The 16,883-nt window shown below is 42.7% G+C and overlaps 1 protein-coding gene across 1 annotated transcript in view; it reads right to left on the minus strand.

Moving 5' to 3' along the window:
- LOC140737314 (probable voltage-dependent R-type calcium channel subunit alpha-1E) overlaps positions 1 to 16,883 on the minus strand; it is a 619,860-nt gene that overhangs the window by 60,571 nt on the left and 542,406 nt on the right. Inside the window, 1 exon segment of the mRNA XM_073063744.1 lies at positions 11,974 to 12,070. Coding sequence (XP_072919845.1) covers positions 11,974 to 12,070 — 97 coding nt within the window.

Below are 16,883 nucleotides of genomic sequence, written 5' to 3' on the forward strand. Positions count from 1 at the left end.
AAATGGAAGGATATGGACATTGGTAGGCATAAGGGATTAGTTTAGTTGGTCATTTGGTTACTAATGTAATTGGAGCAGCTCATCATTGTGGGCCGAAGGGCCTGTTCCTGGGCTGTACTGCTCTATGTTCTATAACAGCTAAAATATAACAATTTGTCTTACTACATGTGTATCTTCAGTACACGTGCCTTGTTCACTTAGATGGTAGTGTGAAATTATGCATTTTGGAGGGTATATCAGGGTATAGCATGCACCATGGGACATACGTCTCTCGGGAGTATTGAGGAACAGAGGAATCTTAGTTTACAATTTCAAGAGCCCCTGAAGGCATTTGCACAGATAAATAAGGCATAAAGGATGCTTTCCTTCATTAGCTGGGGCACAGAATATAAGAAAATCACAAAGTGAATTGGAAGGACATGATAGCTTTTGAGTCGGTGCAGAGGACAGAGACATAAGAGATGGCAGATGCTGGAATATGCCACAACAAACAATCTGCCAGAGGAACGCGGATTGAGCAGCATCTGTTGGAGGAAGAGAACTGTCAATGTTTTGGGTCGAAATCCTCCATCACAATGTGACACGGGATGAGAGGAGAGCCTGGACAGAGTGGAGTTTTTTATTTCCTTGGACTGGAGGAGGGTGAGAACCAATCTGACAGATGCACAAAATTATGAGGAACATAGATAGGTGGATAGTAAACTTCTCATCATAGTAGAGTGTCTAAGATCAGAGGACATAGATTTAAGGTTTTAGAAGAGGAAGAACGTTTCACACAAAGAGAGAGGAAATGTCTAACAACATTTTCGACACAATATGGTGAGTCGAAGGACTTGTCCTGAGCTGCCTGTTCCATCTCTTATGCAACGTATTAAAGGCACCCGAATCACCAGAGCATAGTAGGCTATAGATCAAGTGCTAGTAAAAAGCTGTAATAGTGTTATGCACTTGATGTTCAACACAGACATGGTGGGACGAAGGGTCCATTTCTCTGCTGTACAATTTTTATCCCTGTTTTTCTAACCCTTGTTTACTCTGGTTCAAATAGCTTCACACCAATTTTCTCCTGTTCCTTTCCATCTCTCTTCTTCCCCTTTCTGAATCTATGCTCAGATGCGAGAGTGGAGAGAGCAGGAGACTCCAGACCAGTTAGCCTGACATCAGTAAAAGAGAAAATGACAGGAATCTCTGATAAGGAACTAGAAACAAGGCTGAAGTTAGGCTGAATCAACATAGGTTTGACACTCGGCAGGTTGAGCAGCATCTGTTGGGGGAAAGGAATTTTTGATGTTTCGTGCTGAAACCTTGCAGAAAGACTGAAGAGGGTCAGTAAAAGAATAAAGGGGGAGTGATAAGAGAGGAATTGAGATATTAGTGGACTGTGGTAGGTAGGGGAGGGCAGGTGGGTAGAGTTGGGAGACAGTGGTAGGTGATGCTAAGTAGCATCAGTCAAAGGGAAAACAGGCAGTGAAATGGGAGTAGGAAAGGGTGATGGTGGGAGACATGGCTGGAGGAAGATAAGCAGGAACACAAGGGTTACCAGTGCTGGAGTCGGCTAAGTAAAGGAGGTGAACATGGGAACTATTATGGGAGAGGTGAAGGACAGATGGAACCAGTTGTGAGAGGAGACAGTGGGTGGAGGGAGGTGGGGAGAGGGAGGGAAGGGGAGAGAGAGGAGGAGAGTGAGAGACTACTTAAGTGCCTGGATGATGGTGAGAAAGGAGGTGTACGGACAAGTGTCACACCTCCTGTGATGGCAAGCAAAAGTGTTGGGGTCAGGGAGATGTGGCTAGGAGGTCTCAGCAAATGAATGAATGAGTCATGGAGTGAATTGTCACTGTGCAAAAGGTGGGAAGGGGAAGGCAGTGCGATCTCATTGCCTCTGGAGGAAATGATAATGGATGATGTGTTGGGTATGGAGGCTGGTAGGGTGAAAGGTAAGAATCAGGGGAACTGTTCTGTCTGGGAGGAGGTGGGACGAGAGCAGAAGTACGAGAAACACGATTGGGCTCCATCAACCACAGCAGAAGGGAAAGCATGATTCCTGAAAATGGAGGACAGTTCAGATGTCCTGGAACAGAAAGCCTCATCTTGAGAGCTGATGAGGCGTTGATAGAGAAACTGGGAGTAAGGGATGACAAATGGCACTGCAGTAAGAGACAAGGTGGGAAGAGGTGTAGACTAAGTAGCTGTGGGAGGTAGCACATTTATAGGAAATAGCAGTGGATAGTTTGTCTTCTGAGGAGGAGACAGACAGAACTAGAAAAGGGAGAGAAGTTTCGGAAATAGTCCACGTAAATTTGAGGGGAGGGTGGAAGCATGTGGCGAAGGTGATAAATTGATGAATCCTACATGCATGCATGAAGCAACACCAATGCAGTCATTGCTGTAACAGAGAAAGCGCTGTGAAGGTTTGGAATAGAGACCGTACCATGGAGCCAATGAATACCTGGGGCTTATTTAGATATCCATGTTTACATCTTTGATTTGTAAAAAGTGAGTGGAGCCAAGACTTGTTCAGCCAGGCAAATGAGAATGTTCGTGGAGGGAAAGTGATTTAGCCTTTGTTGCAGAAAGAAGCAGAGTTCTAAGACTATCATGATGGGGGAATGAAGGTGTATAACTACTGAACATCCACAGTGAAGTTGAAGCGATGGGAGCCAGGGAATGGGGAGTTAACAAAGTGATGGAATGCATGTGAAGTGTCCTGCAAGTAGGTGGAAAGGAATGAACAAGGGAAGACAGGATGGAATCAAGAAGTTAAGTTTAGTGAAGCAAGAGCCCATTACTAGCTCAGTTACTAGAGTCCAGCATTGGCAGATCCTTGTGTTCCTGCTTATCATCCTCCCATAGCTATCTCTAACCTTCACGCTTCACCTTATTCCATCTACCTCAATTTGCTATCCAATTGCCTCTGTCCCCCAAATCCACCCCCCGCCTAGCTCAACCTGCCTGTAATCCAACATCCTTCCTCTGTCCTCCAATCACCTCAGGACTGTCACTCATCACTCTCCCTCTCCTCTTTATACTGCTCATCTTCCCATTCGACTCTTCATCACTCCCCTTCTCCTCTTTGTACTGCTCATCTTCCCATTCTATTCTTCATCACTCCTCTTCCCCTCTTTATACTGCTCATCTTCCCACTCTACAGTACACCTTGGCCCAAATGCAGGTGTAACCCATTTTCAAAAATCCTTCCTCTCTCAGGGATGAGGTTTTTGAAGCTTGTGTTGATGTTTCTGTACTGCTGGGTTTTCAAGGGAAGGGGTTGCTAGCCTCATAGCCAACTGTCCTCCTTTTGCAGCGGGGCTTGGGACCCATCCATGGTGGAGTTTCTCATCCATGTATCTATTCAAATTTCTCTTCAATGTTGCAATCAAACCTGCAACCACCACTTCCACTGCCAGTTTATTCCACACTCTCACCACCCTATGAGTGAAGCAGATCCTCCTCATGTTCCCCTTTTACCTTTAACCCATGACCTCTAGTTCTAATCTCACTCAACCTCAGTAGAAAAGGCCTGCTTGCAATTACCCATTCTATAGACCTCCTTATTTTGTATACCTCTATCCAATTTTCCCTCATTCTCCTACACTTCAGGGAATAAAGTCCAGATGTCTTCAACCTTTCCATATAAATTAGCTCCTTAAGTCCTGGCAACATCCTGGTAAGTCTTCTCTGTAGTCTTACAATCTTATTGATATCTTTCCTATAGGTGGGTGCACACAATACTTCAAATTAGGCCTCACCAGCGTCTTATACAACTTTAACATAACATTCCCATCTCCTCAATACATCGATTTATTAAGGCCAATGTGCCAAATAATCTCTTTCAAGGCTATCTAAATAAGCCCCAGCTATTCATTGGCTGCATGGCACAGTCTCTATTTCAAACTTTCTCAGATGCCATTTTTAAGGAATATGTATCTGTATTCCCATATCCCTCTGTTCCACTGCACTCCTCAGTGCCCTACCACCATCCATGTTAGTGCTCTCGAAATTACATCTCAAACTTCTGTGTTAAATTCCATCTGCCCATTTTTCCAGCTGGTCCAGATCCCACTGCAAGCTTTGGTAGCCTTGCTCGCTGTTCGCAAATTGGCTGATCCAGTTAACCACATTATCATACAGATCATTGATATAGATGATAAACAACAATGGACCCAAATCTGATCCCTGTGGCACTCCACTAGACACTGGCCTCCAATAAGTGAGACAACCATTCTCTGGCATCTTCCATGAAGCTAATGATTAATCCAATTTATTACCCCATCCTTTATACTAAGCCACTGAACCTTTTTGATTTTTTTAATCAAAGGCCTAGCTGAAGTCCATGTAGATAACACCCATTGCTTTGCCTTCATCAACTTTTCTCCAGCATCTCACCTGGTACTAAAGACTTCTAAATATCTCTGCTTGGGCCCCTTCAATTTCACCTCCCACAAAGTCCGAGGGAAGACCTTGTCAGGCCCTGGGGATTTATCCGTCCTAATTTGCCTCAAGATAGCAAACCCTCCTCCTCTGTAATCCTTACTGCTGTTTTGCCTCACTTCTATGAACTTTGTGTCTGTCTCACAAGTAAATACAGATACAAAACATCTCCCCCATCTCTTTTGACTCCATGCATAGATGACCACTCCGATCTTTAAGAGGACTAATTTGTCACTTGCTATCCTTTTATTTTTAATTTATCTGTACAAGCCTTTGGGATTCTCCTGCATCTTGCCTGTGAGAGCACTTCATGCTTTCTTTTAGCCCTCCTGATTTCCTTTTCAAGTGTTCTCTTGTATTTCTTACACTCCTCAAGATCTCATTTGTTCCTTCCTGCCAATTCTGCTGTGCACCTCCTTCTTTTGCTTAATTAGGGCCTCCATATCTCTCAAAAAACAAGGTTTCCTTGTAATCTTGCCTTTTATTCTGCCATTAATAAACAAACTCAGTGCTCTCAAAATTTTTCTTCTGAAGGCCTCCCACTTACCATGCACACCTTTGCGAGAAAACAGCCTGTCCCAATCCACATTTACTATTGCTATTTCATTACTACTTTGCTGTTTACTTTTGTCAGATTCTGTGTTTTATGTTACAACATGTCATTAGGAAAGACATTTGACATAGTTCACTGTAAAGAGAAGATAAAGACGATTGCAGGTGATACAAACATTAGCTTGGTTGACAACAAGGAAGATCTGGACTGCAGGAAGACAGCAATGATCTTTTAAGCCAGGTGGAAAATTGGAAAATAGAATTTAATCCAGAGAAGTGTGAGGTAATGCATTGAGAGAGGCAAAACAAGGCAAGGAAATTTACAGTAAATCAGAGGATATTGAATAGTCTGAAGGAACATTGAAGGGATTTATAGAATGCCTACAAGATGGCTCTTTATAGCAGCTCATGGCTGAACGTTTAGGGAAAAGGCAATTATCCCCTAAGTGTTGTGTAATGGACTAGATTTTATTAGAGAGCTTAAAGTAATCTGCCTGACCTGCTGAGTTTCTCCAGCATTTTGGGTGTGTTGCTTAAAATAAAGGAACCCTTAGGAGGCAGTGATGATAAAATGACAGAATTCACCCTGCAGTTTGAGAGGGAGAGGCTAAAATTAGACATATCAGTATTAATGTGGAGTAAAGGGAACTACAGAGGCATCTGAGAGGAGCTGACCAAAGTTGATTGGAAGGGGACACTAGCAGGGATGATATTAGAACAGCAATGGCTGGAGTATCAGGGAGCAATTTGGAAGGTGCACGGTAGACTTATTACAAAGAAGAGGCGTTCTAAAGGGAAGGCGTGGAAACCATGGCTGTTAAAGGAAGACAAGGTCAGCATTAAAGCAAAAGAGAGGGCATATAACATAGCAACGATAGTGGGGATCTAGAGGATTGGAAAGCTTTTCAAAACCAAAAGAAGGCAACTAAAAAAGCAATAAGGAGAGAAAAGTGCTGGGGAGTACTTCGGGTCCAGTGATCACAATGCCATTAGTTTCAATATAATTATGGAGAAGGATAGGTCTGGACCCAGGGTTGAGATTTTTGATTGGAGAAAGGCTAACTTTGAGGAGATGCGAAAGGATTTAGAGGGAGTGGATTGGGACAATTTGTTTTATGGGAAGGATGTAATAGAGAAATGGAGGTCATTTAAAGGTGAAATTTTGAGGGTACTGAATCTTTATGTTCCTGTTAGGTTGAAAGGATAGGTTAAAAGCTTGAGAGAGCCATGGTTTTCAAGGGATATTGGAAACTTGGTTTGGAAAAAGAGGGAGATCTACAATAAATATAGGCAGCATGGAGTAAATGAGGTATTCGAAGAATACAAAGAATGTAAAAAGAATCTTAAGAAAGAAATTAGAAAAGCTAAAAGAAGATATGAGGTTGCTTTGGCAAGTAAGGTGAAAATAAATCCAAAGGGTTTATACAGTTATATTAATAGCAAAAGGATAGTGAGGGATAAAATTGGTTCCTTAGAGAATCAGAGTGGACAGCTATGTGCAGAGCCAAAAGAGATGGGGGAGAGTTTGAACAATATCTTTTCTTTGGTAGTCACTAAGGAGAAGGATATTGAATTGTGTAAGGTAAGGGAATCAAGTAGGGTAGTTATGGAAACTATGTTGATTAAAGAAGAGGAAATACTGGCGTTTTTAAAGAATATAAAAGTGGATAAATCTCCGGGTCCTGACAGGATATTCCCTAGGACCTTGAGGGAAGTTAGTGTAGAAATAGCAGGGGCTCTGACAGAAATATTTCAAATGTCATTAGAGACGGGGATGGTTCCAGAGGATTGGCGTATTGCTCATGTGGTTCCATTGTTTAAAAAGGGTTCTAAGAGTAAACCTAGCAGTTATAGGCCTGCCAGTTTGACATGAGTGGTGGGTAAATTAATGGAAAGTATTCTTAGAGATGGTATATATAATTATCTGGATAGACAGGGTCTGATTAGGAACAGTCAACATGGATTTGTGTGTGGAAGGTCATGTTTGACAAATCTTATTGAATTTTTTGAAGAGGTTACGAGGAAAGTTGACGAGGGTAAAGCAGTGAATGTTGTCTATATGGACTTCAGTAAGGCCTTTGACAAGGTTCCACACAGAAGGTTAGTTAGGAAGGTTCAATCGTTAGGTATTAATATTGAAGTAGTAAAATGGATTCAACAGTGGCTGGATGGGAGATACCAGAGAGTAGTGGTGGTGGATAACTGTTGTCAGGTTGGAGGCTGGTGACTAGTGGTGTGCCTCAGGGATCTGTACTGGGTCCAATGTTGTTTGTCATATACATTAATGATCTGGATGACGGGGTGGTAAATTGGATTAGTAAGTATGCAGATGATACTAGGATTGGTGGTGTTGTGGATAATGAAGTAGGTTTTCAAAGCTTGCAGAGAGATTTAGGCCAGTTAGAAGAGTGAGCTGAAAGATGGCAGATGGAGTCTAATGCTGATAAGTGTGAGGTGCTATATTTTGGTAGGACTAATCAAAATAGGACATACATGGTAAATGGTAGGGCATTGAAGAATGCAGTAGAATAGAGTGATCTAGGAATAATGGTGCATAGTTCCCTGAAGGTGGAATCTCATGTGGATAGGGCGGTGAAGAAAGCTTTTGGTATGTTGGCCTTTATAAATCAGAGCATTGAGTATAGGAGTTGGGATGTCATGTTAAAATCGTACAAGGCACTGGTGAGGCCAAATTTGGAGTATTGTGTACAGTTCTGGTCACCGAATTATAAGAAAGATGTCAACAAAATAGAGAGAGTATGGAGGAGATTTACTAGAATGTTACCTGGGTTTCAGCACCTAAGTTACAGGAAAAGGTTGAACAAGTTATGTCTTTATTCTTTGGAGCATAGAAGGTTGAGGGGGGACTTGATAGAGGTATTTAAAATTATGAGGGGGATAGATAGAGTTGATGTGGATAGGCTTTTTCCATTGAGACTAGGGGAGATTCAAACAAGTGGACATGAGTTGAGAGTTAAGGGCAAAAGTTTAGGGGTAACATGAGGGGGAACTTGTTTACTCAGAAAGTGGTAGCTGTGTGGAACGAGCTTCCGGTAGAAGTGGTAGAGGCAGGTTCGATTTTGTCATTTAAAAAAAATTGGATAGGTATATGGACAGGAAAGGAATGGAGGGTTATGGGTTGAGTGCAGGTAGGTGGGACTAGGTGAGAGTATGCGTTTGGCACGGACTAGAAGGGCCAAGATGGCCTGTTTCCGTGCTGTAATTGTTATATGGTTAAAAGATGAAGGTAAGCTATCATAATACCAAATGTTTTCTTCAGATATGTAAAAAGTAAAAGAGAGGTTAGAGGAAATAAAAGACCATTGGAAAATAATGTTGGAGAGGTGGTAATGGTGGACAAAGAAATGGCAGATGGATTGCCATTTTGATGTCAATTGTGTCAATCTTCACCGTTGCAGATAGCAGCAGTATGCCAGAAATTCAAGAGTGTTAGGGGACAGAGGTGAGTGCAGTTGCTATTAGTAAGGATAAAGTGCTTGGTAAGATGAAAGGTCTGAAGGTAGATAAGTCACTTAGACCAGATGGTGTAACACCCCAGGGTTCTGAAAGAGGTAGCTGAAGAGATTGTGGAGACCTTAGCAGTGATCTTTCAAGAATCATTAGATTCTGGAATGATTATTGCAATGTCACTCCACTCTTTACGAAGGGACAGAAGTAAAAGAGAGAAAATTATAGGCCGGTTAGCTTGACGTCAGTGGTTGGCAAGATGTTAGAGTCCATATTATGGTTGAGGTGTCGGGGTACATGATAAAATGGGCCAAAGTCAGCATAGTTACCCTAACAGAAATCTTGCCTGAAAAATCTGTTGGAATTCAAGGAAATAATGTGCAGGATAGACAAAGGAGAGTAGGTTGATGTTGTTTACTTGGAATTTCAAAAGACCTTTGACAAGGTGCCACATGTGAGGCTGCTAAACAAGATAAATGCCATAGTATTACAGGAGAGATATTAGCATGGATAGAAGACTGGCCGATTGGCAGGTGGAAAAGAGTGAGCCTTTATTGGTTGGCTGCCAATGACTCATGGTGTTCCACAAGGGACAGTGTTGGGACTGTTATTTGTCATGTTAAATGCCAATGATCGGATGATGGAATTGATGGCTTTATGGCTAGGTTAGTGGATGATGCAAAGATTGGTGAAGGGGCCAGTAATGTTGAGGAAGCAGAGAGTCTGTAGAAGGATGGACAGATTAGGAGAACAAGCAAAGAAGTGTCTGATGGAATACAGTGTAGGGAAGTGTATGGTTATGATAGAAGGAATAAAGACAAAGACTAATTTCTAAATAGGGAGCAAATTCAGAAATCTGAGGTGCAAAGGGACTTGGAAGACTTCCTGCAGGATTTCCTAAAGGTTAGTTTGCAGGTTGAGTTGGTGGTAGGGAATGCAATTGTAATATTAACATTCATTTCAAGAGGACTAGAATATAAAAGCAAGGATGTAATGCTAAGGCTTTATTAGACATTAATCAGACCACATGAAGTATTGTGAGCAATTCTGGGTCCTTTATCATAGAAAGGATGTGCTGACATTGGAGAGGGTCCAGAAGAGGTCTAGGAGAATGATCCCTGGAATGAAAGGGTTAATATCTGAGGAACATTTGATGGCTCTGTTCCTGTACTCACTAGAGCTTAGAAGAAAGAGGGGGAATCTCATTGCAAGCTATTGAATATTGAAAGTGCTAGACAGAGTGGATGTAGAGAGAATGTTTCCAATAGTGGTAGAGTGAAGGACCAGAAGGCATGGTCTCAGAATACCCGGGGCAGAAGGACCCCTTGCTTAGTGGTATTTGTCCATGGCATAAAAAGTTGGGAACCCTGGTCTTGATAGTGATAGGATGATTTTTCCTTCAGTGAACCTGGGGTACACGGTGAGGCATGACCTGATTCTAGATACCATCAGGAACCTTAACCAAGCCTATCTCCTTTCCTCACCCAACTAGCGAGTCTCAAAACATCTTGTAGCTGGGATGAGCTACTTCAGTCTGAATAGAGGAGAGGACCTGTGACCTATTACCCTGTGTGGCTTTACATAATATGCAGCACATCAAAATAGGAGGCTTCGAGATGGAGGCCAGTGACTTTCCAGCCTTTAATGAGTAGTGTCGCCACCGTATTGAGACACTTGGGAGAACACAGGTTCTGGTCACGTGGATAAAATGTCAATCAATCAAACAGACGGAGGTTACCTACATTGGGTCTTGATCATTCATTTCAGACAGTGCCACAACCTACAACAACTAACGCAGTGAAATGTACATTTACAGGACAAGTCAGATGTTACTGAGAGCTGGCAATGTTCTTAAAACCTGCCAGGGATCCAACTATTAACACAACAGATTCTGCAGATGCTGGGAATCCAGAGTAAAATACACAAAATGTTGGATGAGCTCAGCATGTCAGCAGCAATCTATGGAAAGGAATAAAGAATAATTGCTTGGCCTGAGCCCCTTCCTCCAGACTGGAAAGAAAAGAGGAAGAGTTAGAATAAAAAGGTGGGGGATGGGAATGAGCACAAGCTAGAAAGTGGCAGGTGAAGCCAGGTGAGGGGGGCAGGTAGGTGGCTGGGGGAGGGGTGATGAAGTGAGAAGCTGAAAGTGACAGGTGGAGAAGATAAAGGGCTGAAGGAAAAGGTATCTGACAGGATAGGGGGGTTGACCATGGGAGAAAGGGAAGGAGGACAAGCAGCAGAGGTAGGTCATAGGCAGGTAAGGAGAAAAGAAAAGGTAAGAGGGGAGCCAGAATAGGGGATGGAAGAAGAGAAAGAGGGAAGGAGGCTGAAATTTCTGGAAATTAGAGAAATTGATGTTCATGCTGTCAAGTTGGAGGCTACCCAAATGGAATATTTATTTCATCAATACCAAGAGTTTCCAGTATGAGATCAAAGGCAATGAATGCTCTGGGGGTGGGGTGGGGTGGGGTGGGGGAAGACAGATCGAAGTGTTAAATGACTGATCAAATCATGCACCACCTGCCAAGACTTCGTAGAGAATGTCTGTGTTCTGGCAAGCCACTGACACACAGGTCATCCCTTTCAGGCATCATTTACTTCTCCAAAATGATCAGGGAAGCCATGGACACTTCAACCCTGTTCCTTTCTGTGTATCAAGGTGAGGATTGTTAATTAATGCTTTGCAATAGAAGTGTTTCCAGTCAGGGCAGGTTAGTTTTAGAGTATAAATCCCTTTACACCATCACGACAAACACTTTAGAGGACCTGCTTAAGGTCAAGTCATATATACTGCAGAGGAACAGGCACTTCAGCTCAATTCATCCATGCCCAATGTTGCCCACCAAGCTAGTCCCACCTGCCTGCATTTGGACCACAGCCCTTGAATCCAACCTCTCCTATCCAGGTACAGTAACCTTTCCTATCTATGTACAACAACCTGTCCTATCCATGTACTTATCTAGATGGCTGTTAAATGTTGCTAATGTGCTGTCTCTGATGTCCCTTTAAATCTCTCACCTCTGATTTTAAACCCATGTTTTCTTCCTTATCACACCCTTTCCCCGGGAAAAAAAAACTGTGCTTTTGCTCCATCCATGTCCGTCTTGACCCTATCAACCTCTATCAGGTCACCACTCAATCTCCCTGGAATAATGTCTTTGTCAACCCAACCTCTCCTTGTAAAGCAGGTCCCAAAATCCAGGCAACATCCTGGAAAATGTTTTCTGTCCTCTCCCTAATTTAGTAACAACTTTGCTATAAATGTCAATTAAAGGATTCCATTCCCAATATGAACATCCTCCATCCTGACAAATAAACAGCTTTCAGAACAGGGTAAAAACAAGTCACTGTTTCCCAAGACTAATTAGAGAAAAGTTAATATAAACACATATATTAATGGATGATATTTAAAAAATAACTCTCATTAGATTGAGAATTGGTTCTATTCACCCTAGAATATAAACAGTGATAAATATCCTTTCAGTGTCAGGCAGGCACAGACTGATTTTGTTTTCCTTCTACCTTGTAAGCAACTTTCGAAGGACATTTCTTCCCCAGACCCAGCGGTGGAGACATGAGGGTCAGCATTTGATACATGTCAGTGTAATGGATTCGGCCGCTTTGCATGGAGGGAGGGGGATGGTAAGCATGTCCAGGAGAAACAGAACAGGAAAGAGTTAATCACATCTATCTCAATCAGCAGAACAGTCCTTTTTTTTCTTAGAATTATAATAATATAAAGTCAAAAGGTGGCCAATCAGTCTATTGTGTGTGTGTGCAGGCTCTTTGGAAGAGCTATCCAATCAGTCTCACCCAAATGCCCATTCCCTTAAAAGCATTAATCCAATCCCCTTTTGAAAGTTACAACAGAATCTGCTTCCTCCACCCTTCCAGGCAGTGCATTTCACATCACAGAAACCTGCTGTGTAAAGTTACCTCCTTGGTATATTTGCCAATTATTTCAATGTCTTTATTCTTTGTTTACCCAAAGTTCAGCTGTTGCATAAATGTGGTGGTAGAATGTGATCAGACTCGGTAAAGTCCCAAGTGATGATGGGGTTTCTGGTTAATTTCCTACTGGATGAACAGTACTCAGTGCACAAGCAGAGTCAGAGGAGAGGAGGGAGTGAGGGTGGGGAGGAAGACATGCATCCCATGCATGTGGAGTATGCATTTCAGCCTCGTTAAAGAAACAGTTTTTCTCAGTTCTATTATTTTTACACAGGTCTTCACCTCCCATTTAATATTAAAGCCTTTTCCAAAAGTTAAAATATAATAGGGTGCATCCATCACTAGGTTCTCAACTCATGCACACGAGTAAAAGTGGAACAGGCTGCTGACCTGCTGGAGAGACCAGTGATATGTTTTTCATCACTGCCTCCAAAGATGGCCAAAACTGGCATGCCAAGTTTGGTTTGCATATCAGTATGCATGTTTTTGTGTGAATGTGTGTGTGAGAGATGGAGAGAGTATGTTTCTTTAAGAGTGTGCCTTTCTGTGAGTTTATACTGAGGAAAAATCAGTGTTTGTGTGTTGGCAATTGTGTTTAAGTAGGTGAAACGTGTGTCTTGAGTGTTTACTTATCTAAGTGTTTATCTGGTGTGTACCCATGTGTGTCTGCAAACATGCACTTAAGTATATTTCTGTTTGTGTGTGTCTTATTGTGACAATGACTGTGTTTAATGTTAATCCTTATCCTTCTGGAATTTTGTGAGTGCACATCTAATTGTCCGCGTGCACGTGTGTGTTTGTCAGTTTGAGTGACAATGGCTGTGTGTGTGAGGGTAAGTGAGGGGGGAGAGAGAGAGAGAGTGCTAACGAGTCAGAAGTGTGTATTACTGAGAGAATGCATATGAGAAAAGAGTATGTTTGTGAGAGAGTGAATATGTATTTTGTGAAGGAGTGCATATGTGTGCGTGTGCACGTGCATACTTAGGAAGAGAATGTGTTTGAGAAAGAAACTGCATATGTAAAAATGTATATGAAAAGTTAGTTGGAGATTGCGTATGTGGCAGATAAAGAGAATGGTGTATATCTGTGTTTGTGAGAGAGTATTAGTGTGAGTGTTGAGAGGAGAAAGTATATGTACGAAACAGAGAGAGAAAGAGAGTGGGTAAGAGTCTGTGTGAACAGAGGGCCACCTTTATGAAAAATGTAACAGCAACACATTGTGAGCTTCCAGGAATACAATGTTAGTGAGACTTAGTACCTGTGGCAGCAGGAATAGTGCTCTGAGACCAAGAAGCACACCCACCCACCGACCCACACCCGAACAGGCTCCCGGCCATTTTGAGATGGTTTCTGTCAGCAGGTTGAAACTAGTGAGGTGCAGCAAAGCTGAGATTCTGTCTCTTTAAAGGAGGTATGTTGTTCCCCAGTCAGAGGGAGATAACCACTGTGTGTGAAGTTAATATGGAGCAAACCTTGCAGGCCACCCTACAAGGGCACTTCCTCCCCAGTCCCAGGGGGGGTGTGATCATACACACTATTGCGTACATGTCCTTATAGTGAATCCTTCCGCTACAAAAAAAGCACAGTCAGTTAGACAACAATAATAGCCACAGAGAGAATGACAGATCCATCTCTCAACAAGAACACAGTTCAGTGCTACTTCTGTGGGGAGACCAGCAAATGGACTTGTTCTTCATCTGATTCTGAGTGAACTTCCTCATGGTAAATTTTGGTTTCCATGGTTAAATAGAGTGAGAACCAACGGTGAAAGGAGATATTGACCTGGACATTCGAATGCAGAACACCACTTTCTTGTGTGTTAGCCCAACATTGTCAGAACTGCAGATGCAGTATGCAACACTGTTACTGATCTGTCTTGTGTTTCTCACCTAAGCAAATGGCAGGCAAGTGGCAGAAATGTGTAGAGCAGGCAGTGGTGTCACTATTATTGAGATGGAAATTGGAAACTAGCCTGGAGGAATAGGCTTGCAAGGGAAAAGCAGGCAGTTAGTCCATATCCCTCTGTTTGAGATAAAGATAGGGTTAATTTCTTGCAGGATATCTTGGAGAATTGAGTTGGAGATCTAGATTATCGTGAGGCCGAGGAATACTGTGATCTGTGCTAATCTCTCTCAGATGTCCCCACTCCTTGTGGGCAGCCTCGGGAGAGATGAAGGCTACAGGAGTAAACCCAGACAGAAAATCGGGTGTGGCTGGAGGTCACTGAACATCCTTCCAGCAGCTCCTGCATCCAAGCTGGTGCCAAACGTATTGCTTTGCTTTCTTTTGGACTACACAGGTGAGGCTGAGAAGGGGATCTTGAAGACTGGACATCCCAGGATCTCTATACCTTCCACCCAGACTTGTGCCCTGGAGAGGTCACTGCAATGCTGCCATCCATTGTCCTTTGAGATAGACGGATGGCTTCATCATCATCCTCATCTCAGATGTCCCCATTTCACAGAAATATGAAGCGTTAGTCATGGCTCAGCAAACTTGAGGGAGAATAGTGAAGGCTGAGGTGTCTGAGAGAACCTAGTCAAGAACCCTCTCAAGAAGCAATGTTCTTGTCTCTACATGTCTGACCCACAGTATTTCTGGGTAAGTAGATCTGTCCTTAGCCTAACATACAATTCCAAAGAGCTGATGTTCTGTATATCTAGTGTCTAGGTCACTTCCTCCCTTTTATGCCCTACTGATCTCTCATAGCTGTTCTCACCCTATTAAACCACCAATGGTCATCAAGGAGGATAAAGGCAGAAGGCATATGAAACATTACCACCTGCAAATCACATTCCTTCCTGACTCAGAAATGAAATGCTGGGCCTAATCTCTGGAATTCTCTGGACAACAGCACTGTGGAATTCTCTTCACCAGAAGGGCTGTAGTGGGGCAAAGAGGAGGCATACTATCACCCTCTCGAGGGCGATTGAGTTGGGTGATAAATTTTGGTTGTGGCTATGATGCCCACATTCCAAACAATGGAACAAAAACTGTATACTGACTGTTGTTTCTCAGTCTCTCTCCTTCAGAGATATTTATTAACATTGATATTTTACACTCCCTCTGCCTCATATACTGTATACTGATAACCCTCAATCCCTCACATAAAGGAATTTGTCTCTAAATTGACTTGTAATACAGAAATTAATTTAGAGCCTGTCTGATGTTTCAGTGCTCATGTACAGAAAGAGGCAAAATGATTCAGAGGCTGCAGTACTGTGATTACCCGTCACTTCAAAATGCCAATGATACACCACTTGACCCACTATTTCACTTTGAAAATTTTTCTTCAATTTAAACAAGGTTTGGCTGCTCCTGGATATTCACTGCTGGTTATAGTAGCTCACTTGGCTTGTAGTTGTTACATGTTCGGAGAGATTGTAGCAACTTGTCTGGCTTCCATGGCACCTCAAGGAGAAACGGAAGTGCAACAATACTGATTTCCTGGTTTTGTCACTGACACCAAGTACACATCATCCAACTTGAATATGTTGTCATTTCACAGTGGTCATTGAGTCTGACTTCTACAGTGACCCACTGTACAGCACAATGGGAGATTCTCCACCATCAGTAATGCTGAAGATTGTTCACTATCTTCTCAAGAAGAACCAGATAACCGTAGCAGACCATGCAGCTTGGAGCGCAGAAAGCCTATGCATGAATACAATTGAGGAAGTTTCCTGGTAACAGTTGTCACACCTTTTCTCTTTTGCTGCTGAGGAGACAACACAGAGACAAGTGGACAGAATTCACTGACGCAAGCGGGGACACTTCTTTCAGCAGTCTTGAGATTGTGGAAAGTCTTTGTGAGGAATGAAAGCCTCTGACATGTTCCTGGAGTCACAAGAAGCTCATGGAGACACCAGAGATTGCGGATGCTGGAATCTGAAGCAACAAACAATCTGCTGGAAGAACCCTACAGGTCAACTGGCACCTGTAGAAGGAAATGAATTGTCAACGTTTTGGGTTGAAACCTGCATCTGGAGGGTTAAAGTCCTGATGGAGGGTTTTGATATTGACAGTTCCTTTCATCACACATATGCTGCTTGACCTGATGCTTTCTTCCAGCAGATTGTATGTTGCACAAGAATTTCATGTTTGCTGAATTACTAATCAATGGCTGTCCAGGAATAGCAGTGGTGGGTATTGCATTGTGCTGCCAAGAAGGTTGTCTGGGGGTGTTCAGTACCTATAGTCTACATGTAATCTTATCATCCCATGTCTGAATGCTGGAAGTCTGCGCTTCAAGTAGCCACTACTTCCCTCTTTGTCTGAACCTTTATTGGAAGGAGAGGATTGTCCACCGAAACAGCTGATCTGTTACATCTGCTCAGCACCTCCTGTCTTTCTCTTGCTCCTTCTGTTCCACTTATTTTGGGACAAAGAACAAGGGCTACTCTGCATGACCACAAGATTGTGGAGAATGCAGGTGATGATGTGAAGTAGGAAATTCTTACAGTGAATTCAGCCTTAGACAT

Source organism: Hemitrygon akajei, chromosome 12 (genome assembly GCF_048418815.1).
Source record: "Hemitrygon akajei chromosome 12, sHemAka1.3, whole genome shotgun sequence".
In the NCBI taxonomy this organism is placed as follows: domain Eukaryota; kingdom Metazoa; phylum Chordata; class Chondrichthyes; order Myliobatiformes; family Dasyatidae; genus Hemitrygon; species Hemitrygon akajei.